Below are 24,215 nucleotides of genomic sequence, written 5' to 3' on the forward strand. Positions count from 1 at the left end.
TGCAGGAGCTATTTTATACTTTTGACCACAAAAGATTGAAAGAGGAGTGAGTTGGAAGGCCAAACTACCCCTTGGCCTTGTGATGAGGAAATGATGAGCATTTGGGATGCAGTGCCCTGTGGCACCTCTCCTAGATCCTTCACCCCCAGCCTGCAGGAGGCTGTATGTTCCCCTGAAACTGCACCCCTTCTCGGATGAGGCTTATACCCAGTCAAAACTCAGATTGGGACTCGAACACATAATCCCTGACTTGGGACTTGAACCCGCTGTCTTTTTAGGGCCGCACCCACAGCATATGAAGTTCCCAGGCTAGGGGCCCAATCAGAGCTACAGATGCCGGCCTACACCACAGTCACAGCAACTCGGAATCCGAGCCAAGTCTGTGACCTGTGCCACAGCTCACAGCAACGTAGGGTCCTTGACCCACTGAGCAAGGCCGGGAATCAAATCTGCATCCTCATAGATACTAGTTGGGCTTATTACCACTGAGCCATGAGGGGAACTCCCCACTGTCTTTTAATCGAAACTGTTCCTCTGGTTCCAGGACTTAACCGAAGCTCAAGTTCTTTTGTGTTGTTGCAGGAAGACTTCAGCATAAGGCCAAGTGATAGGTAAAGAATGAGTTTATGGAGTTCCTGTTGTGGCTCAGTGGGTTAAGAACCTGACATAGTGTGTGTGAGAATGCAGGTGCTGTCCCTGGCCTCACTCAGTGGGTTAAGGATCTGGCATTGACACAAGCTGTGGTGTAGGATGCAGATGCAGCTTGGATTTGGCATTGCTGCAGCTGTGGCATAGGCCAGCAGCTGCTGCAAGTGTGGCCCTAGAAAGAAAAAAAAAGTGAGTTTCTTAGCATGGGATGTTTGTGAGAGATATGAGCGGGCAGGCAAGGGAGCCCAACCATGAGAACAAAGCGGGCTACATTTCTGTCATCACAGACAAAGGGGGAAGGGGAAAGACCCCCTTCCTCCTTTCTGGGCAGATGTCAAGGCTTCATCAGTAGTTCCTCCTTGGACCCTGTGTGGTTTAACCGGGACTGTCGTCGCAGTATTTAAATCATCTGTATGGTAGCGAAAGGGTGGTAAAATACACTAAAGTATGATCATCCATCTCATGTCTTGGAATAATGGCCTCTTTCCCCAGCTTTTTCACCTTTTACCCACATGCCTGTCCTGGCTACATTGCGGCAATGCTACTCTTCAAGTTTTAACCGTCAGGGTTTGTGGCTTGAGAGTGTGTGGCGCTTAGATGTACCTGGACTTCCTTCAAGGCAGGGAGCACTGTTGCTAGGCTACTGGACTCTTTGCATGAGTGATCGATTAGCTTGCAGCCGTCTCCCAAACCACCATGAGGTTCCCATTCTGTCTTGAATCCCCTAGTGTGATTTCTAAACCGACTATTTAATTGTCCTCCTCTGTCCCTCTCACTGCTTCCCCCCACCCCCGTCGGTTCTTGCTCCACTAACTCAACACCAAGAGCTGAAACTGTACAGGTCCCTGTAAGCAGGCAGGGAAACACCACAGCTCACTTCCAAGGTCATGGCCACAGGAAGTTATGAGTGCAAACTCGAAACTGGAAAAAATAGAACCTGCTGAAGTAGAACTAAAAAAAGAGACAGAAGAGGACATTAACAACGTGCAGTTGACTCTCAAGGAAATACCGCTGTCGAGCAAAATAAAGACATAAAAGCATGAACACTGTTTCCATATTATAAGGCACTTTTTCAGATTTAGTCAAGAAAGCAGTCACTGCTAAGAATGTAATGACTATTCTGGACCATAAGAGGAACAGATTTCTCAGGCCACAAAGCAAAGGCCTTGAGAGGTGAAAACCACGAGGGAAAAGATAGGACACCTGGAGGTCAGATTCCAGAGACTTAACCTGAACCCAGAGGAAAAGAAAGAACCAGATCGAAGAGGAGCAGTCGTTAAATAAAGGTAGAAGGAAAGTTCTCAGAGTTGAAAAGTCAGGCAGCATGAATGAATATTTCAAGTTACAGATACAGACATTCTAGAGTTTTATGGATAAAGAGAAATTTTGTGCGTTTGGACAGACAGAACCAAAAGAATCAGATGACTATTGGATTTCTTAGCAGCAGCTCCAGAAGATAGAAGCAGGTAGAACAATCTCTGTAGACGATGAGGGCAAAAAAGTTTTCCAAATCCTCTATCAAACCTAATTACCCAGCTTGTAAGGTTAACACAAAGGCTTTAGAGTTACACCGATATAACAGCTGTTTATGACTAATGAAGCATCACTTCTTAAGAAGATGGAGGCCTTAGAGTTTATTTTTTATGTAATCCAGCTGGGGAAGACAGCTGGTAACATGGCAAAGCTGATGGAGGGCTCCAGAAACTGGACGATAAGAGGACGGAAAACAGCGGTGAACAGTGGCTCTTGTGACCAGAATGCAGTTGAGTTGAAACAGATGAGATGATTTTTGCCGGGAGTCCACTGTGTATGTTAAATAATGATGATTGCAACTAAAGAGACAAACCCTAAGGGAAAGATCTAATACTTCGCCCGAGGTCAAATCTCTACCAAACTCAAGTGGAGTTGGGAGTTGGGGCTGGGAGGAGGAGCACTGGGAAAAGAAGCAAGTTGTAAGTATTTGCTCTCGTGGATCGGGGGAGAAGGGTGAAGAAATAACACAGTTTGGGGGCGGAGTGGACATAATTGTCTTCTACTGATGTGTGAACAGGAGCAAGTAGGTTCAGCTATGACTTAGGCAGGGGTCAGGGAGTTCCTTTATGAGTTGAAAGGGAGTTCTTCTCTCCGGGTTCTCACCTTACAATCGAGAGAACGTGAAGTTTTAGCATGTGTCTTGCTCGTCTACATTTTGTTGTCTACCTTGTTGTTTTGGACCCCAGACAAAGTGAGGTTTGGATTACTTGGCTTGGAGAAGCTCCCTCTGCCCCAAACCCTCATCTGGAGAGCATCGTCAGAACTCTTGCTCTCTGGACCCCACAGCATCAGCCTAGACCACCGTCGGCCTAGCTTCATTTATGGCCGCACCTCCATGTGGGAGCCTTCCCAGTGTGGTTTGGAGGTGAATTGGGTCCCGGGTGGAAAGGATGGGGAGGAAATGGTCCAGGATGTGCACCTGTCGGCAGCCCACTGGGGCGTCGGACCGGGAACAGTTCTAGGACAGCCGTTGTCTGGGGGTGGGAAGGACACCAGAAGATCGTCCACCAGCACTAACATGAGCGTCTTGTCTGCATGGGATGCTTCTCTTTTGTACTCAGGGAATAGCACCCTTGTTAGCAGAATAACCTTGTCTTAATCTCCCTGAGCCGTGTCCTGCCAGAACTGCCACGGGCAGGGAGCCAGTGAAGAGCAAGCCCATGTCCATGGCCCTGGTCCTTTTGTCATAGTGAACCGTGTCCAGAGTCCTGCCTGCTGGACCCTGGGGCTGGCGTCCCCCTGTAAGATCTGCAAGTCACACCAGAGCTATGCTGCAGGGTCTTCTTTCGTTTTCGATGTCACAGACTTGCACCTCGGAGACCTATACTTAACAAACCACTTTCCCTTGGGCTGGGTGACAGGTTTATTTTTAAGACTGTGCCCAAGCCATAGAGCAGAAAAAGACCTTGGCCTGTCATTGAGTCCGTGCTCAACTTCAGAGAGAATCACACTGAAGCTCCACCCGCAGGTGCCTTCTGTAGTTGAAAGACATCATGGGAACAGCTCCCAAGGACAGCTTGGAATCTGTTCATCCCGAGTCATGTAATCGCTTCTATCCAGGAAACTCATCAGGCCCTGTTCTGTGGGTCACCAGACCCTGGTCTCTGGCAAACGCAGGGACCAGACCGCGAGCAGAGGGCGAGTGTGACAACCGTGCAGTGCTTTCCCCTCTGTCCTCCGGCCCTGAGAGCAGGTTGTAATCCACCCTTAAGACCACAAAGGGCCACAGCACTTAGAATTCAGTGACCAACTGGTGGTTGATTCCGAGTGTGCTCCCGCCAGGGTCCACCAGAGCCATAGTACCAAAGTGCCACCACCAGGGAGCTTTTAACCATGGAAATTAATTTTCTCATGATTGCAGAGGCCAGACGTCTAAGATTGAGGTGTTCACAGAGCTGGTTCCTTAAGAGGCCTCTCTCCTTGACCTGCAGACGGCCGCCTTCTTCCCGTGTCCTCGTGTGGTTTCCCTCATGGGTCTGGGTCCTGAGGTCCTGGTCTCATGAGACACCAGCCATACTGGATAAGGACCCATCCTAACGACCTCATTTTAACTCTCTTACCTCTGTCTGTAAGTCCAGTCACCTTCTGCGGTAAGGGAGGTTAGGACTTAACATACGAATGGGGGCGGGGGTGGGGAAGACACAGTTTAGCCCATGACACCTCCGGAGGTCACAAGGACCACGTATTGCATCCTAAAACCACTTCCAAAACCATGGGAAACCCATTCTTCACAACCCTGGTCCAGGTATGGTAACTCGTGAGAAGGTTTGTTTTTTTTTTTTGTTTTTTTTTGAGGCATTTCAACTAAATACGTAAAATGCATAAGAATATATTATATAATTAATATTATTTAATTATAACAACTGTATCATATTAATATATATTAGGTATCTTCTTTTGCATACATAGCGTTATTTTAAAAGTACATATTCTTACCCCACACCAGGCTAAAATTATTTGGAAGACCCAAGAAATACATATTTAAAGATTTACTATAATAAGTATCAAGACATTTGAGATTGAAACATCTAATTTTCGAGGAGGAAATAGTAATTAACTTTGGGGCTTGAAAACGCCCTTGGCAAAGATTGGCATCGTTGGAGAGACTCAAAGGAAGCCATGAGGAATTGGTCGGATTTGGGTTAGAGACAAAAAAAAAATGCCTGGATGTTTTGGAACCAGCAGGGAAATTCCTGTTTGGGGATTCAGGAAAAAGTAACATTTGGAGAGAATCTAAAATAGTGCAGTACCTTTAAAACATCTCTTGTAAATGTACTCATTAGATTAACCTTAGCAATACTAAAAGGTTATTTATAGCTTGCTGTGTTCATAAGTTTATCATGTGACATATAAAATACTCCGCTGTACATTATTTTGTAATTTTGTCTTTAAAGCAGGTTTTTGGTTTGTGTTTGTTTCTTGAGAAGTGTAAGGTTTACAACCAAATCGAGAGGAAGGTACAGACATTTCCCATGTATGACTGGATCGCTTTGCCCTACAGCAGAGATTGGCCCAACCTTGTCAGTCAACGCTACTTTTAAAAAAAGGGGAAAAAAATTCCCATAACCCCCCTGCCCCACACATGCATAGCCTCTGCCGTGATCAGCATCCCTGACCAGGACGGTACATCTGTCACCAAGGATGTGCCTCCATCAACAAGCACATCCTCCTCACCCAATGGTCATGGTTGAGCTTGGGCTCACTCTTGATGTTGTGCATTCTGTAGATTTGGGCAAATGTGTGTATAACACATATCCATCATTAGAATATCATACAACCTATGTCACTGCCGGAAAAATGGTTGAATTTTGTTTCTTTTTATTTTTTTAAGTGTAGTAAAATACAACAGAAATTTACCGTCTTACCATTTCGTAAGCATGCACTTTAGTGATATTAATTACCATGCCACTGCCCCCACCAGTCATCCCCGGAATTCCTCCTCTTGCAAAACTGAAACTCTGTAGCCATGGCATAGGAACTCCCTGCAGCCCCTGGCAACCACCTTTGCAAGACATTTTACAGGATTTGGAAATGAAGAAGAATTAGAACATTTGACACAACAAAGGATGGACAGAGGCTGACTGGTAACACTTTAACATATATTTTAACTTTTTTTTTTTTTTTTTTTGCCTCTGAGTATCCATATATGTAACTTTTTAATTGGCCACGCCCGTGGCATATGGAGGCCCCTGGGCCATGGATTAAATCTGCTCCACAGCAGTGATCAGAGCCATAGCAGTAGCAATGCTGGATCCTTAACCCACTGAACCATCAGGGAACTCCCATGTGTAACTTTTTTTTTTTTTTTTTTTTTTTTGCTGTGCATACTGCTTTATAGCTTGCCTCTTCTCGCTTCACATACCTTAAATACCTTTACATGTCAAATGTATGGCATCCTTTATTTATTTACTTATTATTGTTTCTTTGTTTTTTGTCTTTTTTAGGGCCGCACCTGCAGCACATGAAGGTTCCCAGGCTAGAGGTCTAACTAGAGCTGTAGCCGCCGGCCTACACCAGAGCCACAGCAATGCCAGATCCAAGCCGTGTCTGCGACCTACACCACAGCTCATGGCAACACAGGATCTTTAACCCACTGAGCAAGGCCAGGGATCGAACCTGCAACCTCATGGTTCCTAGTCGGGTTCGTTAACCACTGTGCCATGACGGGAACTCCTATGGTGTCCTTTTGAATACTTATATGAAAGTCCATCCATTTAAGCACGTCAAACATATGGCATCCTTTTGAATGCTTACCTAAAAGTCCATCCTTTTGGATTTGAGGGAAATCGTTGGGTTTTTCCAGTGTATAGACATCCTGGAGGTGAAGACAGAAGGTTAAATACGAACATAGACCTCCAAGGGGCAGTAGCTCCGATGACCTTTCTTGGAGTTAAATCTCTGTCGACCTCCTCAATTACTTCTTCAGAATGAGCTCTTCCATTGACGTTACTTTGAAAAAGGTTTTCTGTATTTTCAGGCTTAAAATATTTTGCCAAATTGCCTCCAAAGGAAGATTGTACCATTTCACGCTTCCAGCAGCTGTGGGTGGGCACACCTGTTTTTCATGTCTCCAGCACCCTTGTCACTTAAAAATCAAAGTATTAGGTGGATGTGGTTTAAAAGAATCAAGTTTCGAGAAGGACTTGACCGTGAAAAGATATCTGCTCTCTTACCCCGATCCAACTCCCAGGCCTGCTCTCTGGAGACAAATGCTTTTAATTGCTTTGGTATTTAATGCCTCTGTGATCTGCCTCCACATGTCGAAATAACATGATTATGCTGGTAGTTCTCTCTCCTACATGCGCAAACACACAATTTACTTCCTCCTGGGGAGATAAGGTTTTGAGTCTGTTATACCACCTGACTTCTCCTCCATATCCATTTTTTTTAAATTGTTGTAATGAATAGCATTTTACTTCTTTTAAAAAAATTTTTTTATTGAAGCATAGTTGATTTGCAGTGTTCCAATTTCTGCAGCAAAGTGACCCAGGCATACATATTTATGCATTCTTTTTCTCATATTCTCTTCCATCACGGTCTATCCCAAGAGTCTGGATCGAGTTCCCTGGGCTGCACAGTAGGACCTCACTGCTTATCCATTCTACACGGAATAGTTTGCATCTACGAACCCCAAACTCCTAGTCGATCCCATTCCCTCCCTCCCACCCCCCCTCGGCAACCCCTAGTCTCTTCTCTGTGTCTCTGGGTCTGTTTCTGTTTTGTAGATAAGTTCATATGTGTCATATTTTAGATTCCACATCTAAGTGATAGCATATGGTATTTGCCCTTCTCGTTCTGACTGACTTCACTTAGGATAAGAATCTCTAGTTGCGTCCATGGCATTTTTCCTTTTGGTGCCTAAAGCTCTCCACAGATGGCACAGTGTTGCTCGGATGGCTTTAGTGAGCATTATTCATCTCTCTCAACTGTTTTCTTGTCCCTCTTTCTTTCCCTCCATTCCCTCCTCTTTTTCTTCTTCATATCCTGACTCTCCTGTAATCATCATAATTATGTCTTCTATGCTTTGTTCGTGGGTTGATTCTAAAAGTTCAGCCATCAATGAAGTACTACTTTTTTTATAGCTATTTAAATGTACATTGCAGAGCCAAGTAATATGTCAACAATATTTCATTCTCTGTGGTTGCAACATAAAGATACCTACTCAGATAAAGGAGTCTTTGCCTGGCGCCAGGAGGCACAAAAAAGTCTTTCCTTACATTCTACAGGTTATTCAATCATGCATCACCTTCCTTTGATTCATATTTGAATCTTACTTTTCTCGGGCACTTTTCCTGGAATTTCTTTGGGATTATCTTGGGGTTTTTTTCCTACTGAGAGATCACATGCCTTCATACCTTCCTCCTTACTCTTTTCATCTGTTACTTTGTTGACTCTCTAAGAGGCCGCTGAATTCTGACCTGGATTTACTGCTCTCCAAGCCTCCTGTGGGTCTGACCTCCTTGGGTTTCCTCTTGCTCGTCTTGGTTTATTTCTGCCATTGCTTCCTGAGTTTTATTCTTGTTTTTCTGGAGTGTATCCTCAAGGGTTTTCTCAGAGAGGTCACCTCCTTTTCCACTTCTAAAAATGATTTTATTTTGTCTCTGTTCTTTACTGATAAGTTACCATAATAAGTTTCTTTTTTTTTTTTTTTTGAAGTGAAATGAATTTTCAAGCAGAATTTTGGAATTGCTCTGTTATAACCTAACTTCAGTTTTTGCTGGTAAATTCTGCTGCTGCTCTGATCGTTGCAGCTTAACAGTTTCCTTTTCTCTGACGGCTTTTTGGGATCTCTTCTTTATTTTCACTGTGTGCCTTGCAGCCCAGGTCCTAGCAGTTTGAGGACTTGGGTGTCTCTCCAGCTCTAGGAAAATTTCTCTCTCTTCCCCACCCCCCTCCCTCTCCCTTTTGCAATAATTTCCCATTCTGTGCCCAAGAACTTTACTTGCAGAAGTCATTCCCATGTTCTAGTTTTTTTCTCCATAGCTTTCTATTTTTTATAGGTGTCTTTTTCTCCTTGAAGGTCTCAGAAGAAACTGGCTAATAAAGTTTTGAGTTTCTTAATTTAAGCATTCTCTATACTTTGTTTTGAAAATACAAATCTGTCCCCACATTAGAATAACTCAGGGGAGTTCTCATCGTGGTGTAGCGGAAACAAATCTGACTCACATCCGCGAGGACTCAGGTTTGATCCCTGGCCTCACTCAGTGGGTTAAGGATCCAGCATTGGTGTGAGCTATGGTGTAGGTTGCAGACTCAGCTCAGATCCTGTGTTGCTGTGGCTGTGGTGTAGGCCAGTAGCTACAGGTCCGATTCCACCCCTAGCCTGGGAACCTCCATATGCTGTGGGTGTGGCCTCCAAAAGACAAAAAGACCAAAAAAAAAAAAAAAAAGAATTGTAACTCAGCCCCTTTTTCCTCCCTCCTCGCTCTTGTCCCTTAATTCCGAAGAGGTGATCTTCCTCGTTTTAACCTTCTTTTCATTTAATAGCTTTTCCTTGGTGTTAAGGGGCTGCCTTTGGTGGCTGCTCTGCCATTTGGGCCTGGAGGAGATCAGTGTGCTGACTCAGTAGGACCTTCTGGAGCAGAGACTTTGAGATTTTATTCCAGACACCAGTGTTTCATTTGGGGCGCTTCTTAAAACCCAAACTTCTGGAGTTCACTTCCAGAATTTTGGACTCAGTAGGTCTGGTTGGGGCTGGAGCATGTACAGTTCTAACAAGTTTGAAAGTGACACTGATACTCTAGGACTAACTCTGGCGTATATTGTATGAAGGTGACAACTTCATTTAGAGTAACTTCATTTTCTTGTTTTAAAAAAATGGAGCTAATCACACCTTCCAGTTTTGTGGGGGGACCTTTTGGGTTTGGGTTTTGTTCTTTTCATGGAATGAGTGCTTATATTAACCCTATATTCTGTATTCCTGATGCTCTGGCCTCTGAAGCTTCAGTAACTTGGGAGAGACTCCCCTCCCAGCCTGGCTAATTGCTAGAGAGAATATCTTTGATATGCAGACACGCAACCTGGAGTCCATACCTCCACTCACCTCTTATCAGGCTCCTGTAGTCTGGACACTGTCCTTCTGCCCCTAAATTACTCCAGGGCGAGGTACTGAGTCACTCGGGATGCTCTTCTAGCCCAGAGCCCATTAAAATTACGCATTATCCCGTTAGAAACCTGCTCAGTTTGCTTATCTTGCCAAGCCCATCCTTCTCATGGAAATTAAAAGCAGTCACCCATCCTTTCCCCTGGCTCCTTCTGCCTCCTGACCAGCCCTGGTGCTTCCCCTTGCGGCCCTGCATTGTGTACTGTGCCTCCTGATTTGAGGAATCTGTGAGTTTCTTCATGACTATTCCACATCTGTATGTCTTACTGATTTAAACAAACCTTGGGCACATTTGAAAACAGTGGTATAGTGCTTGGAGAGTACTTTGCAGCGCACCTCATTAGCATTAGGCAAAGGGGACTTTTTTTTTTTTTTTTTTTTTTTGGTCTTTTTGTCTTTTTGCCTTTCCTAGGGCCGCTCCCGTGGCATATGGAGGTTCCCAGGCTAGGGGTCTAATCGGAGCTGTTGCTGCTGGCCTACACCAGAACCACAGCAAGGCAGGATCCGAGCTGCGTCTGCGACCTACACCACAGCTCACAGCAACGCCGGATCCTTAACCCACTGAGCAAGGCCAGGGATCGAACCTGCAACCTCATGGTTCCTAGTCGGATTCGTTAACCACTGCGCCACGACGGGAACTCCCGAAGGGGACATTTTAGGAAGAACATCTAAAGGCAGAGTGGATGGTGAATGGGAGGTGGCGATGGGGACATTGGTGAGAAGGATCATCTGGCTGTTCTTTGGGGCCCCGCCTGAGACTCTGCAAAGAGAAAGAGTGCAACAGGCATTGAAAATATTAGCGACATTGGACTTCCCTGGTGGTCTAATGGGTTACGGATCTGGCATTGTCATGGCCATGGCTCAGGTTGCCGCAGTGGTGTGGGTTTGATCCCTGGCCCTGGAATTTTCACATGCTGTGGCTGCAGCCAAAACAAGAGAGAAAATATTAGTGATATAAAATTGAGAGGATCTTGGCCTCTCTCATTGGGTCAGGGACCTGGCATTGCCATGAGCTGTGGTATAGGTTGCAGACTTGGCTTGGATCCCGTGTTGCTCTGGCTCCAATTTTACTCCTAGCCTAGGAACTTCCACATGCCATGGGTGTGGCCCTAAAAAACAAAAAAATTAAAAAATTTAATTAAAAAATCGAGAGGATCTGGCAACTTCTTGGGTGTTACAAGTTGGTGGCTTATTATCTGAAATGCTTTATAATGAGTCTATTTCTGCTTTAAAGGTTGCCTCACTGTTTGCTCCCCTGACTTCTGAGAGTCCACCTTGCTTGGTTCTCAATTCAACTAAGCGCGTCTCTGTGACAAGGCCAGAACTCCTAGGTAGCATGTCGGGGAAGATCTCCAAATATTGCCTTCATCCTCATGTTTCCTAAACTATCCTCAGCCCTCAGGGCATGGTTGTTAATTAGTGTCATATGAAATGTATTTTCATATTTTTATAGATTTGGCAAATGATGAATTAGGTAAATTTCCTGCAGGACTTCTCAGAGCCTTTAATCCTTTAATGGGACTCTATTAATGGAGAATATAGCCTTCAGCCTTTCCCTAAGTTATTTGTCCACAGAACCTTTTCCTTCATCGTGTCTAATGAGAGAGTTCTCTGGTGGCCTAGTGGTTAAGGATCTGGCATTGTCACTACTGGTGCGAGTTCGATCCCTGGCCCAGGAATTTCCATATAGTGTGGGCGTGGCCCCCAAAAAACCCAAGGAACAAAAAACAGAGTGTCTAATGAGTCTGTTTTTTCATGGAACACATTCTGGGAAATGAAATTGTGAACAAGCCAATGTATGCCACCGGTGACAATCAGGAATTTTCGTGGGTGGTGGTGGTGATGGTTCCCCTGCAGCCTGTAAGTAGAACAATGCACAGCTTTTACATCCTGTTGCCAAGACTCTGTTTGGCTCTCATCTATTGGTGTAAAAAATAAAAAAATATGACTTGCACTCAGATGTCACCTACACATTGCCTGTCACCCTCTGGAGTGACTCATCCTCTGAAAATGGTAGCATTCGTTGTCTTGGTAATGAACGATGTTCTTTCATCTACAAAGAGACCAGGCCCAAAATACCCAGGTTCCTAAAATTAGCATCACCCCTTAGCCCTCCTCCTTCCTTAGGTCCGTAGCTAATGGTCTGTCGAAGCGCTTCCAGAGCGATGGAGGGAGGTCTCAGGTGGGTGGACAGTTGGGCTGAGTGACCTCCACTGCTCCGTCCAGCTCACAGTTCATGAGTCTTTTCCTGAGTCAGCAAAACTGCCTGGAAATTTCTTAAATCTTTCTGATCTTCAAATAAGTTGAGGACTCCAGACTTTTAAGAAAGAACTTGAGCAGAATTTGTCTCCAGCACGAGATCCTTTGCTTTTAGAGGAGAGAGCTTGTTGCCTTCTTAGCAGCTGTGCGGTTACATTGTTTTTATTGGTTATTTTCATTTCTGTGTAGTTGCATTGTGAGTCAGTGCTCTAGTCAGCTGTCAGGATGCCCTAAAACTCAGCTCTTGCTTTTAAGCAAAAAATGGTAAAAAAAAAAACAAAAAAAAACCTTGGAGTTCCCTTGTGGCACCATGGGTTAAGGATCTGGTGTGATTGCTGCAGCAGCTCTGAAAAAAAAGTGGTAAAAACGTTAAAGAAAATGGTATGGTTTATAATGTTAGTTTTATTTATACACACACATGCGCACACATGTTCATCACATGTATGGATATGGTGGTATGTATATAGGACGTGGCATGCTTGTGTATGGGGCTGTGTGTGTATGTCTGTGTATATACACACATACAGACATATATATGTGTGTATATGTATATGTTTTTAAGCCATCATGTAGGTAATCTAATGAACATATTTTTAGTTAATTTTAATCTTGTGGGATTGTAGGAATCCTTTATGCAAGTTTATGCTTAATTCTTGGTTTTTGTTGACTTTTTATATTGTCTATTGTTCGATACATAGATTAGCCTTATCCTTGTATTTATGTCTGAAACATGTTAAGAAAGCTGTGACCCCACTACCCAAATTCAGAACCAGAACATTCCAGCTATGGTGGAGCCACCTGTATATCCTCCCAAATCCAACCCCCCTTCCTTTCCCAGAGATAACTGCTATCTGAAAGGCTTTCTTTTCATTGTATTGCATGCATATTCATCCCTTAATGATATGTTCTTTAGTGGTGGTTAGTTTTGAGCCTTATGAAAATATCCGAATTTAAGTAGTCTTTCTGTTAATTTTTTCCATAATTCAAACACTGTACTCCTAAGACTTATCCATGTTGTTTGGGGTAAATTTTATTTACTTTTTATTACTATAAGATATGTCATTATGTAAATATATTCCAATTTCTTTATTCTCCTTTTTTTTTTTTTTTTTTTTTGGCTTTTTAGGGCTGCACCTGGGGCATATGGAAGTTCCCAGGTTCAGTGTCAAATTGGAGCTGCAGCTGCCAACCTACACCACAGCCACAGCAACGCAAGATCTGAGCTGCATCTGCAGCCTACACCATAGCTCACAGCAGCGCTGGATCCTTAACCCACTGAGCAAGGTTAGGGATCGAACCTGCAACCTCATGGATACTAGTCAGGTTCATTACGACTAAGCCATAACGGGAAGTTCCTTAAAAGATTTTTCATTTGGAGTTCCCGTAACGAACAGACTCGGCGTGGACCTGGCATTGCTGTGACTGTGGTGTAGACCGGCAGCTACAGCTCTGATTCGGCCCCTAACATGGGAATCTCTGTATGCCACTGGTGTGGCCCTAAAGAGACAACAGCAACAACAACAAAAAGGTTTTTCATTTGCGTACCAAGTTTGAGTTTCAGATGTACCAGATAAGGACACATGGCTTTTTTTTTTTAACTGAACATAATGTCTTCAAATATCTATTCAAGTGGTCATGTGTATGTCAACAGACCCTTCCAATTTATTGCTGGGTAGTTTTCTGTTCTTAGGCCACTTACCTGATGAAGCATAGTTCAGTAGTTTCTATTTATTTTGTTTCTACACATAAAGCTTCTCTGAACATTCATGAGGTTTTTTTTTTTAAAGTAAATTTTATTTCTGTAGCGTAGGATTGCTGGGTCACACGGCAGGTGTATGTTCAATTTTATAGGAAACGGCTGGGGGTGCCCACTGCGGCTCAGCACATTAAGGATCTGTCATAGTCTCCATGAGGATGCGGGTTCGATCCCTGGCCTCGCTCAGTGGGTTAAGGATCCAGCATTGCTGCAAGCTGTGGTGTAGTTTGCAGATGCGGCTCGGATCCGGTGTTGCTGTAGCTGTGGTGTAGGCCAGCAGCTGCAGCTCTGATTCGACCCCTGGCCCTAAAAACAAAAAAGAAGCAGCAAAGAAATGTTGCATTTTGCCCTGCCTCCACACCGCCGGGTGTGGAAATTCCTGCTGCTCTCCATCCTTTCCAGAACTTGGTCTGTGATCAGGGTGTTGCTCTTTTGTTGTTGTTGCGATTTCATCATAGCAATAGCACTGCCTCCTTGGGGTATTAATTTGCATTTTCCTAGTGGATAATGATGTTGAGCAATTTTTCTTGTGCTTATTTGCCATCCGTTCATCTTCCTTGATAAAGCTTCTCTTCAGCGTGTTAGACCCACTTCCTAATAGGTTTGTTTTCTCGGTGAATTTGAGAGTTCTGCCTGTATTCCGGATACAGTTCTTTTATGTGCTCTGCAAATATTTTCTTTCCGTGGGTTGTCTTTTCAGCTTTTCACACTGCCTTTCACGGAGCAGAAGCTTCTCATTTAGAGGATGTCAATGTATCCCTTTTCTTTTCTGGACCATGCTTTTGATGTAACTTCTAAGAACTCAATGCCTAACCCAAGGTCAAAGGTATTTTCTCATGTTTTCTTCAAAAGTTTTCTACTCTTCTGTTTTATATTTAGACCTAAACCATGATGACTGAATTTTTATCCATGATGTGAATTATGGGTCGAGGTTTATATTTTTATGTGAATATCCAATTGTACCAGCACAGTTTGTTAAAAAGACTCTTGTTCTGCATCTTTGTCTAAAATCGGTTATTTTTATCTGTCCAGGTCCCTTTTCGTTTTTCTGTCCCATTGATGTGTTTTTCTCTCCTTTCACTATCATATTCTTTTGATTACTTAAGGATCTGGCTGTCTCTTTGGTGGCAAGGGTTTGATTCCCAGCCTGGCATAGTGGGTTAAGTCTCTGGCATTGGTGGAGCTATGGCTTGGATTCGATCCTTGGCCCAGAAACTTCCATATGCCATGGGTGTGGCCAAAGAAAAGAAAAAAAAATGTATTTTTGTGGGTTTATGTTGTGGCCTCCATCCTTGCTGAACTCATGTATCAGTTCTAGGATTTTTTTTTTTTCAGATTCCTTGGCCTTTTCTGCATAGATAAGCTTGTCATCTGCAAATGGAAACATTTAAATTTGTTCCTTTCATATCTATGTTTTTTATTTCTTTTTCTTGCCCTGATTCAAACCTCCAGCACCATGTCACGTGCACGTTGACAGCTGTCTGTTCTCAACACTGATTGCAAAGACTTGATCCCAGTCTTCGTGGGGAAACATCAAAACGTCTAGCCTTTCACCATTAAGTGTAATGTTCATTGCAGAGTTTGGGGGGAACATTTTTGGAGATGCCATTTATCAATTTGAGGAAGTTCTCTTTTATCTCTTGTAGGTGTTCAGAAAGTTTTTACCAAGAAGGAGTTTGAATTTTGATGCTTCTTCATGTGACTTTTCTTCTTTGAGCTGTCGGTGAATTAGATGGATGGATTTTTAAATCCCTGGAATAATATCCCTGGAATAAATTTAAGTTGGTCATATTGAAAAATCTTTTTATATCTTGTTGAGTTGTGTTTGGTAATATTTTGTGAAGGATTTTTGCATCTGTATAGAAGGAATATTGGTCTGTGATTATCTCTCTTCTCTACTGTTCCTTGGCTGGTTTTGGTATCAGACGAATAACTAACTTCATAAAATGAATTAGAAGTCTTTTCTTCTCTCCTGTATCCTGGAACATATCACGTAGAATTGGTGCTAATTCTTGAAACATTCAGTAAAATTCTTTTGTGAAGCCTTCTGGATCTGAGTTTCAGTTTTGGGGGGGGGGGGTTTGAGACTTTTAATAGAACAAGCTCAGTTTCTTAGTAGTTACAAGGCTACTCAAATTATTTGTTTCATATTGAGGGTATTGTAGTTACTGTTTTTTAGGTACATTAGTCCACTTCAGGTAAATTGTCAAATTTGCATGTATAGAAGTTGTTCAAAGACTTCTTTTTGATATCTACAAGATTTTGTAGTGCTATTTCCTGTTTCATTCTTATTCTTGATAATTGATGTCTTCTCTTTTCCCTTATCTTCAAATGTGTGGGAGGTTTCTGTCAATTTGTCTTCCCAAAGAGCCAACTCTTTGTTTCTTTACTTTTCTCTGTTGTTTTTGTTTTACATGTATTTGTTTATGCCCATTTTAATTTCTTCTGCTTGCTTTGTACTTATTTTTGATCCTCTTTTTATAGATTGTTGCTCTAGAAACTAAGATCTCTCATTTGAAAATGTCTCTCTTGGAGTTCCCGTCGTGGCACAGTGGTTAACGAATCCGACTAGGAACCATGAGGTTGCGGGTTCAATCCCTGCCCTTGCTCAGTGGGTTAACGATCCGGTGTTGCTGTGAGCTGTGGTGTAGGTTGCAGACGCGGCTCGGATCCCGCGTTGCTGTGGCTCTGGCGTAGGCTGGTGGCTACAGCTCCGATTCAACCCCTAGCCTGGGAACCTCCATATGCCGCGGGAGCGGCCCAAAGAAATAGCAAAAAGACAAAAAAGAAAAAAAAAAAGAAAAAGAAAATGTCTCTCTTTCCTAATGTATGATTTTACTGCTATGAAATTTCCTTCCAGCGCTGCTTTGGCTGTGTCCACCACTTTGATATGTTTCATTTTCATTTTTATTCAGTTAATTCTTTTTTCCCTTCAGATTTTCTGTTCCATGGATTATTTAGAACTGTTCTGTTTAGTGTCCAAGTGGCTTATCTTGCTTTTACTGCTAAGAGAATACACTGTACATGGTTTCAGTTTTTTCAAGTTAATTATTTTATGTTGTCTCTCTTGGTATATGTACTGGAAAATAATATGTATTCTGCTAATGTTGGTTGGAGTGTTCTATAGGTGTTAATTGAATTCTATTGGTTAATTGAATTGTTGTTCTTATATATTCTTGCCTATTTGTTTATTCTTGCTGGTTGGTCAGCTCTTGAGAGGTGGGATATCAAAGTCTCCATGTGGATTTGTATATTTTTTCCTTTCAGTTCCATCAAACAGCTTTGTTGTTTAGCCCACATTTAAGATTGCTATGTCTTGGTGGATTGATCCTTTTATCATTATATTATACTCTTCTCTGCATCTGGTCATTTTCTTTATTCTGAATCGAGTTTATCTGATGTTAATACAGCCACTTTTGCTTTCTTTTAATTCATGCTTGCATGATGTCTTTTCCTATCCTTTTACCTTCAGCCTACTTTTATCATATTTGAAGTGTGCTTCTTGTAGACTGCAAGATTTCTTTCAATCACCTCTGTGAATCTGTCTTTTCATTGATGTGATTAGGCCATTTACATTTAATATAATTATGGATATGTTAAGGCTTAAGTCTGCCATTTAATTTTTTGTTCCTTCTGGTTTTTTTAAATGTTTTTTGCTTTGTATTCCTTTTCTTTCCTTTCTGTGGGTTAGTTTACATTTGATTTATCTATTGTGTTTTTGAGTGTCTCTCTTTATGTGGCTTTTTTATATATTTTTTATATGTAATTATATTACATATAAATAGCTTACCTCAGTCTCCTGGTGGTGTTATTTTATTGGTTTGAGTGAAATCTACAACCTTCAATCCCTTAAGTTCCCTTTACTCTCCCCTAGTTTTAAGATAATTGTGTTAAATATTTCATCTCCATACATCACATGCTATACATTTTGCTTCAATTATCAAGCATAATTTAGAAAACTCAAGAGGACAAGATAGCCTATTGAATTTACCAGTTTTGCTCACATGTCCTTCCTTCCTAATAGCTCAAGTTTCTTTCTTTCACTTTTTTCTTATCCAGAGGCTCTCTTTACCAATTCTTTAAGGTAGACCTGCTGAAGACAAATAGGGTTGGTTTTCCTTTATCTGAAAATATCTTGATTTTCTCCATCATCCCTAAAGGGTATTTCCACTGAATATAGGATTCCAGGTGGACACCTCTTTCACTACTTGGAAAATACTGTGTCGCCTCTTGCTGCCCTCCATTGTTTCTCATAAGAAATCCACTCTAATTATAATTGTTTCCCCTGTGTTATTAAGATATCATTTCTCTCTTGCTGCTGTGAAGACTTTCCTTGTCTTTAGTTTTCAGGAGTTTGACCGTGAGGATTTATTTGTGTTTATCCTGTATGGGATTTTCTCAGCTTCTTCAGTATGTAGATTTATGTCTTTTGCATATTTAGAAAGTTTTCAGCCATTATTTCTTTGAGTGTTTTTTCCCTGCTTTGGCAACTCTGGCGACATAAATACAAGTAATCTTTGGTTGTGGTCCCACAGTCTCTGAGACTTTGTTTTTGTTTATCTGTTTGGACTGCTTTTGCTCTGTTGTTCAGATTGGCAATTTTCTATTGTGCTTTTGTCCAGTTCTTTCCTCTGCCCACTCCGTTTTGCCCTTGAACCCATCCACTGAGATGATTTGTTTAAATTATTCCATTTTTCAGCTCTAAGATTTTTTCTTTGGTTCTTTGTATCTTCTGTTTCTTTTATGAGACTTTCTGTTTTTGTTTTGTTTTGTTTTTCATTTTTTTTTCATAATTGTTCTCTGAAGCATTTTCTTGATGAATGCTTTAAAATTTTTGTCAGATAATTCAAACATCCTGGTATTGGCATCTGTTGACTGTCTTGTTGCATTCACCTTGAGATTTTTTTTTTTTTTTTTTTGTCTTTTTAGAGCCACACCCACCACATATGGAAGTTCCCAGGCTAGGGGTCTAACTGGAGCTGTAGCTGCTGACCTATGCCACAGCCACAGAAATGCCAGATTGGGACCACATCTACGACCCATACCACAACTCATGGCAATGCCAGATCCTTAACCCACTGAATGAGGCCAGGGATCGAACCCACATCCTCATGGATACTAGTTGGGTTCATGACTGCCAAGCCACTATAGGAACTCCACCTCGAGATTTTTCTGGTTTGTGGTATGCTGAGTAATTTTTTATTGAAACCTAGATGTTGTGAGTATTATATTGTGAGACTCCAGGTCTTAGTTAAGCTGCTACTTTTGCTGGCTTTCTCTAAAGCCAGTTGGGAAAGGTAGAATTGTGCCTTTTTACTGCTGAGCGGGAATAGAAGACCAGGGTTCCCACTTTCCTTCACGGCCCTTCCCCTAACAAAAGAGGGTGTTTCTCTACTTCTGGGAGTGGGAGTGCTGGCTCCCCATTAGGCTTTACATGATACCTCCCTGGCTAGGGGAGTAGGGGTGCCCTCTTACTGCTCCCCACTTGGTCTCCATTGAGACCATGGAAGAAGGTGGCCTTGTTACCACTTGGTGGTGGCACAAGTCCTGACTTTCCACTGGGCCTCCTGTGCTACTTTCTCCATTGGGAATCAGAAGGATGCTTATCACCACCAGGTAAGGGTGGATGTCCTGGCTACCCAAGTGCTTTCCATGGTCACTGCCCGGCAGTGATCAGTGTCCCAGCTCCATACTCCTCCTCCTCTGAAGCTCCTTCACTGACCAGGGGTAGGGCAGGGGCTGGGTGCCTCATAGGGGCTGGGAAGAGTGGACATCTAGGCTCCCTGCCCAGGCTTTGCTGGTGCAGGTGGGCTGGAGCCTCGGTTTTTCCGTGGTGTTTGGCTGGAGTGAGCAGTTCCTATCCACAAATTGTCTATCTTGCCAGGCTTCCCCTTCCTCAGTCCGTTGACTGCAGAGATCTGGCTTTTGTCAGGCTTTGCTCGTTTTGAACACATTGGTATTTTGGGTCTCTGGCTTCTTAAACTGCAAGTCTGAAATATATGGAGTAAAAATGCCCCACGTGTCTCTTCTTGAATCTGGAGGTACCTGGCTAGTCTGCCTTCTCTCCACCTTGCAGAGTTTTGTTTGTTTTATACATCATGTCCTAGGATTTTGTCTGTACGTAGTGAGAAGAATAGGTAAGATGTGTTCACTCCATCTTGCCTGGAACAGAAGTCCTCTCATGTATTTTGTAATATATCACTTCCTTAAATATTTCATATGTGTGTTACAGTCTTTGATAATTTGAGCCATTGAGGAAATCCTTCAGGTTCTATATATGTTGTCCCTTCTTTCTCTGTACTCTTAGCCTTGATGATTTGTCTTCATGTGAGCACACGCATGCGTGTGTGTGTGTGCATGCGCTAGCAGAGAGAGGTGAGAAAGAGTATCATCAGCAGAACTTTATCTCTAAGAACCCAGATGCACTGAATTGGAGATGCTTTTCTCCAGGAGGCTGTGTGTTTGCCTCTGATGTGAGGCAGGGGTCCCTCCCAGGTTGGGACACTTCAGCCAGCATCCAAATTGTTTCCCTGAACATGTTAACCTCAGGTTCAAGCCCCCCACTTTCTGGGAGTGGGAGCTCATGCTGGTTACCTCATCTCAGACGTGGCATTTGCATGTGTCACGGGGACTCGGTGCTGTCTCCGTGCTTGCTGTTGGTTGGTCTCTGCTCAGATTTCTGCTACCTTCTCTTGTTTGTTTGAGGGAGACCTGGGAGGTTGAGTCTCCACTTGGCCTCCGCTGATACCACGGAAGAAGGTGGCCTTGTCATCACTTGGTGGTGGTGCGAGTCTGGACTCTCCACCGGGCCTACTTCATTCTACTACCTGAAAAAAAATGTGTGGAGACGGAAGAAGTGTGTTTGCTGTGCTTTCTCCAGGCTCCAGCCTGGAGCAGGAGACGCTGGGCAGCATCTTGTTCATCGTGTTCTTGCTGGAATACTGGTTCCTTGAGGTCCCAGTAAATTCCAGCACTGTCTTCGTTTTCTCTTGTTGGAAACAGCTGCTCTTCGTGGCTCTGTTTTTCTCGTCTCTGTATACGTGGAGGGAGTATACAGAGTATGAGACCATATTCCTGGTGCTTTTTCAAAGAACTGATTTGCCTCTCAATTTTCTTTTTAGGGCCGAAAAGACCGAAGTTCTGAGCGAAGATCTTCTTCAGGTAAGGTGGCCGCTGGCGCGTGGCTCAGCGGGATGCTGGGGACATCGTCCCTTCTGCGGCTAAGCCATTCCCACCGCGGTTCCCCCGCTCCCTGGCTCCTCATCCCATCTCTTTCAAGACACAGCTTTTCTTCTTGACCACAGTACCTTGCATTGGGAGCCCCGGTTTGGGGGAGACGGCTCGGGAGACCTTCAACGTCATCACCTTGCGTGATGAGCGGCGAGTCCCTGAGGCTGGGATTGGTTCCCCGCCCCCACCCCGCTTCCCCCGCCTTGGGTGTCGTCTCCGCAGAAACTGGGCCCGTCCTGCCCCATGACCCATGACCCCACCGTTGACCTCGCCCCACCCACTGCTCTGTCCATCCGCAGGTGGAGAAGCGGCTGGAGCTGGTGAAGCAGGTGTCCCACAGCACGCACAAGAAGCTCACGGCATGTCTGCAGGGCCAGCAAGGGGCCGAGGCCGACAAGCGCTCCGTAAGTGCCCCCCCCCCGCCCCGCCCCCGCCAGCCCTGGGCGGGGTGAAGTTGGCCTGCTGGTCTGGCCGATGTCTGAGAATTATCTTGCAGTGTGGCAGCCCCTCCCACCTCCCTGCGCCCTTGGACCCTGCCTGAGGCACCATCCCCACCACCAAGCAAGATGGGGTCCCCATCCTGTCCTCCCCAGCCTGGGGCAACCCTCAAGGAGAGCAGGGCGAGCCGAGACTCCCACTGTTAGCAGTTGTCACCATCTCGTCCCTCCGCTGCAGTCCAGTGACAGATTCCTTTGCCTCAAGAGCATCTTAAGATCGCACGAAAGAAATTCGAACTTGGGGGAGTTCCCGCCGTGGCTCAGTGGAAACAAATTTGACTAGTATCCATGAGGACGCAGGTTTGATCCCTACCCTCCCTTGGCGGGTTAAGGATCTAGTGTTGCCATGAGCTGTGATGTAGATCCCAGACGCAGCTCGGATCTGGCGTTGCTGTGGCTGTGATGTAGGCTGGCAGCTTGAGCTCCAGTTCGACCCCTAGCCTGGGAACCTCCATATACCACAGGCGCAGCCCTAAAAAGACAGTATAGTGCACTTTGGAGGTTACAAGTGACCTATGAGGCTCTTAGGAAAATTTTCGCTGTAACGAAGCAATAAGGAACGTCGGCCACATACAGGTGCTCCAGGGCCCTGTCTGGACCGTACGTTACTCATCGCAGGCGCTGCATCGCGTGACTGCGTTGAAGGTCCCTGGGGTCAACGATCGTGGAGGCTCACTTCCCTCTTGACTCTCCCGCCCCCATCACCTCCACCAGAGATGAAAAGAGATTCCTAGATGGCCATTCGGTCTTGCTACAGGGGAGGTGCAATCCAGGAGGTTTCTTTCCTCCTCGGGTTTCCGATGGACGTGTTTGGTGTCTGCTTTTTCTCTGACCTGGTGTTCTGGTTAATTCGTGGTGGTCGCCCCAAGCACCGCCCCCGCTCCCCAAAAAAGGTCTCTTGACCGTCTCGGCGTGGGCCTGCCCTGTGCTCCCAGCTCACGCTGCACGACCGGGACCACACTGCTTCCTCTGGCGCTCACTCCACTTTCTCTTCCCAGCCCTGCTCGCTTCTTTCTTAATAGTCCCAGCAGGAGTCGCTTATGTGTGGTAGAAAGAAAATGTTTACAGCTTTGGAAAGGGTTTGTGGAAATAATTGGGTGTGTGTCGGGAATTTGAGCAGGGGAACCTGACAGCCGAAAGGAAGGCTTTGCAGCATCGCTTTCGATGTGAAACCCTTTTAGCAAACAAACGTGTGGGGCTGTGGAAGCTGTTCCAGTTGGGGGGTTTGGGGGGGTGGGGGGGGGCCTGGCCTGCCTGTGTCTACGTCCCTTCTTTTGTTCCCAAAAGTGCTGTTTTTTAAAATAACCCGAAAACAGGACAGTAAATTTTGGTATCGAGTAGCAGCTGATGGGAGTTCCCATCGTGGCTCAACAGAAACAAACCTGACTAGCATCCATGAGGATGCGGGTTCAATCCCTGGCCTTGCTCTGTGGGTTAAGGATCCAGTGTTACTGTGAGATGTGGTGTAGGTCGCAGACACGGCTTGGATCTGACGTGGCTGAGGCTGTGGCATAGTCCAGAGACTGTAGCTCTGATTTGACCCCGAACCTGGGAACCTCCATGTGCTGTGAGTGTGGCCCTAAAAAGCAAAAAAAAAAAAAAAAAAAAAAAAAGGAGCAGCTGAGTATTAGCATCAGAACCTTGAAACTGGTCTGGAGTGTTGAGAGGTCAGTTACTACCAGTATTGTTTCTCTGGGAGGAGGTAGAATGACCTAGACTCAGTTTGAATTGGGTTGAGGGTCTTACAGGTTACGTAGAAGGCGATGGCTCCCTGCGTGTTCTAAAATACCCTGAATCCACAGGAAATTTGAGCAATGGCAAGGCCACCAGGTCAGGGGATGATGGCCGTTGAAAGGCAGTTTGTCCCAGGTCACCAGGGAGGGGAACACCTAGGCCACGCAGGGCCACAGGGCGAAGCACCAGGGTCAGGCGGGAGGCACAGGAAAATGCAGGCAAGGGGCTTTCCTGGGGTTTCATGGGAAGGAAGGAAGGAGGCAGCGTGAGCAGGCTCAAGATGGGCGGGTTTGAATCCTTTCCTAGGAGCTGTCCCCAGTTGTTTGGTATGTGCGCGCCCTGAGTGACTAGGGCAGGTGGGTGCTGACCCGAGCGTGAGCATGAGAACCCTGAGTAGGAGGTGGTTGGCCTCTGGGCTCTGGATTGGTCGGTTTGCATTTGAAAGGCACCCTCAGGAGTGAGTTGCTTACTCTCCCCAGGAACTGGCTCATCCTGGGAAGGGCACTCCTGCAAGGGTTAGTTACCATGGCCTCAGAATACAGAAAATAAAAGATGGAGTTGATAGATTGAGTAATCACAGCTTCGGCAAAAAGGCACTTACTATTGCACTTAAGATGTCCGGGAAGTTCCCTGGTGGTCTAGGGGTTATGATTCAGCACTATCTCTGCTATGGCCAACTTCGATCCCTGGTCTGGGAGCTGAGGTTCCATGTCAGGCTGCTACATGCATGCTGTGGCCAGAAAAAAAAGAAAGAAAAATATTTATGCTCTTTGGAGTTCCCATTGTGGCTCAGCGGATTAAGAACCTGACACTGTCTGAGGATGCGAGTTCAATCCCTGACCTCACTCAGTGGTTTAAGCATCTCGCATTGCAAAAGCCTTGGTGTAGGTTGCATATGCAGCTCAGATCCAGTGTGGCTGTGGCTGTGGCGTAGGCTGGCATTTGCAGCTTTGAT

At 44.6% G+C, this 24,215-nt stretch overlaps 1 protein-coding gene across 1 annotated transcript in view; it reads left to right on the forward strand.

Moving 5' to 3' along the window:
* The window catches only part of ARHGAP44 (Rho GTPase activating protein 44), a 156,807-nt gene that overhangs the window by 67,646 nt on the left and 64,946 nt on the right, over window positions 1-24,215 (forward strand). Inside the window, 2 exon segments of the mRNA XM_021067892.1 lie at window positions 20,921-20,960; window positions 21,329-21,433. Of these exon segments, the coding sequence (XP_020923551.1) occupies window positions 20,921-20,960; window positions 21,329-21,433 (145 nt within the window).

Source organism: Sus scrofa, chromosome 12, assembly GCF_000003025.6.
Source record: "Sus scrofa isolate TJ Tabasco breed Duroc chromosome 12, Sscrofa11.1, whole genome shotgun sequence".
NCBI classification, from domain to species: Eukaryota; Metazoa; Chordata; class Mammalia; order Artiodactyla; family Suidae; genus Sus; species Sus scrofa.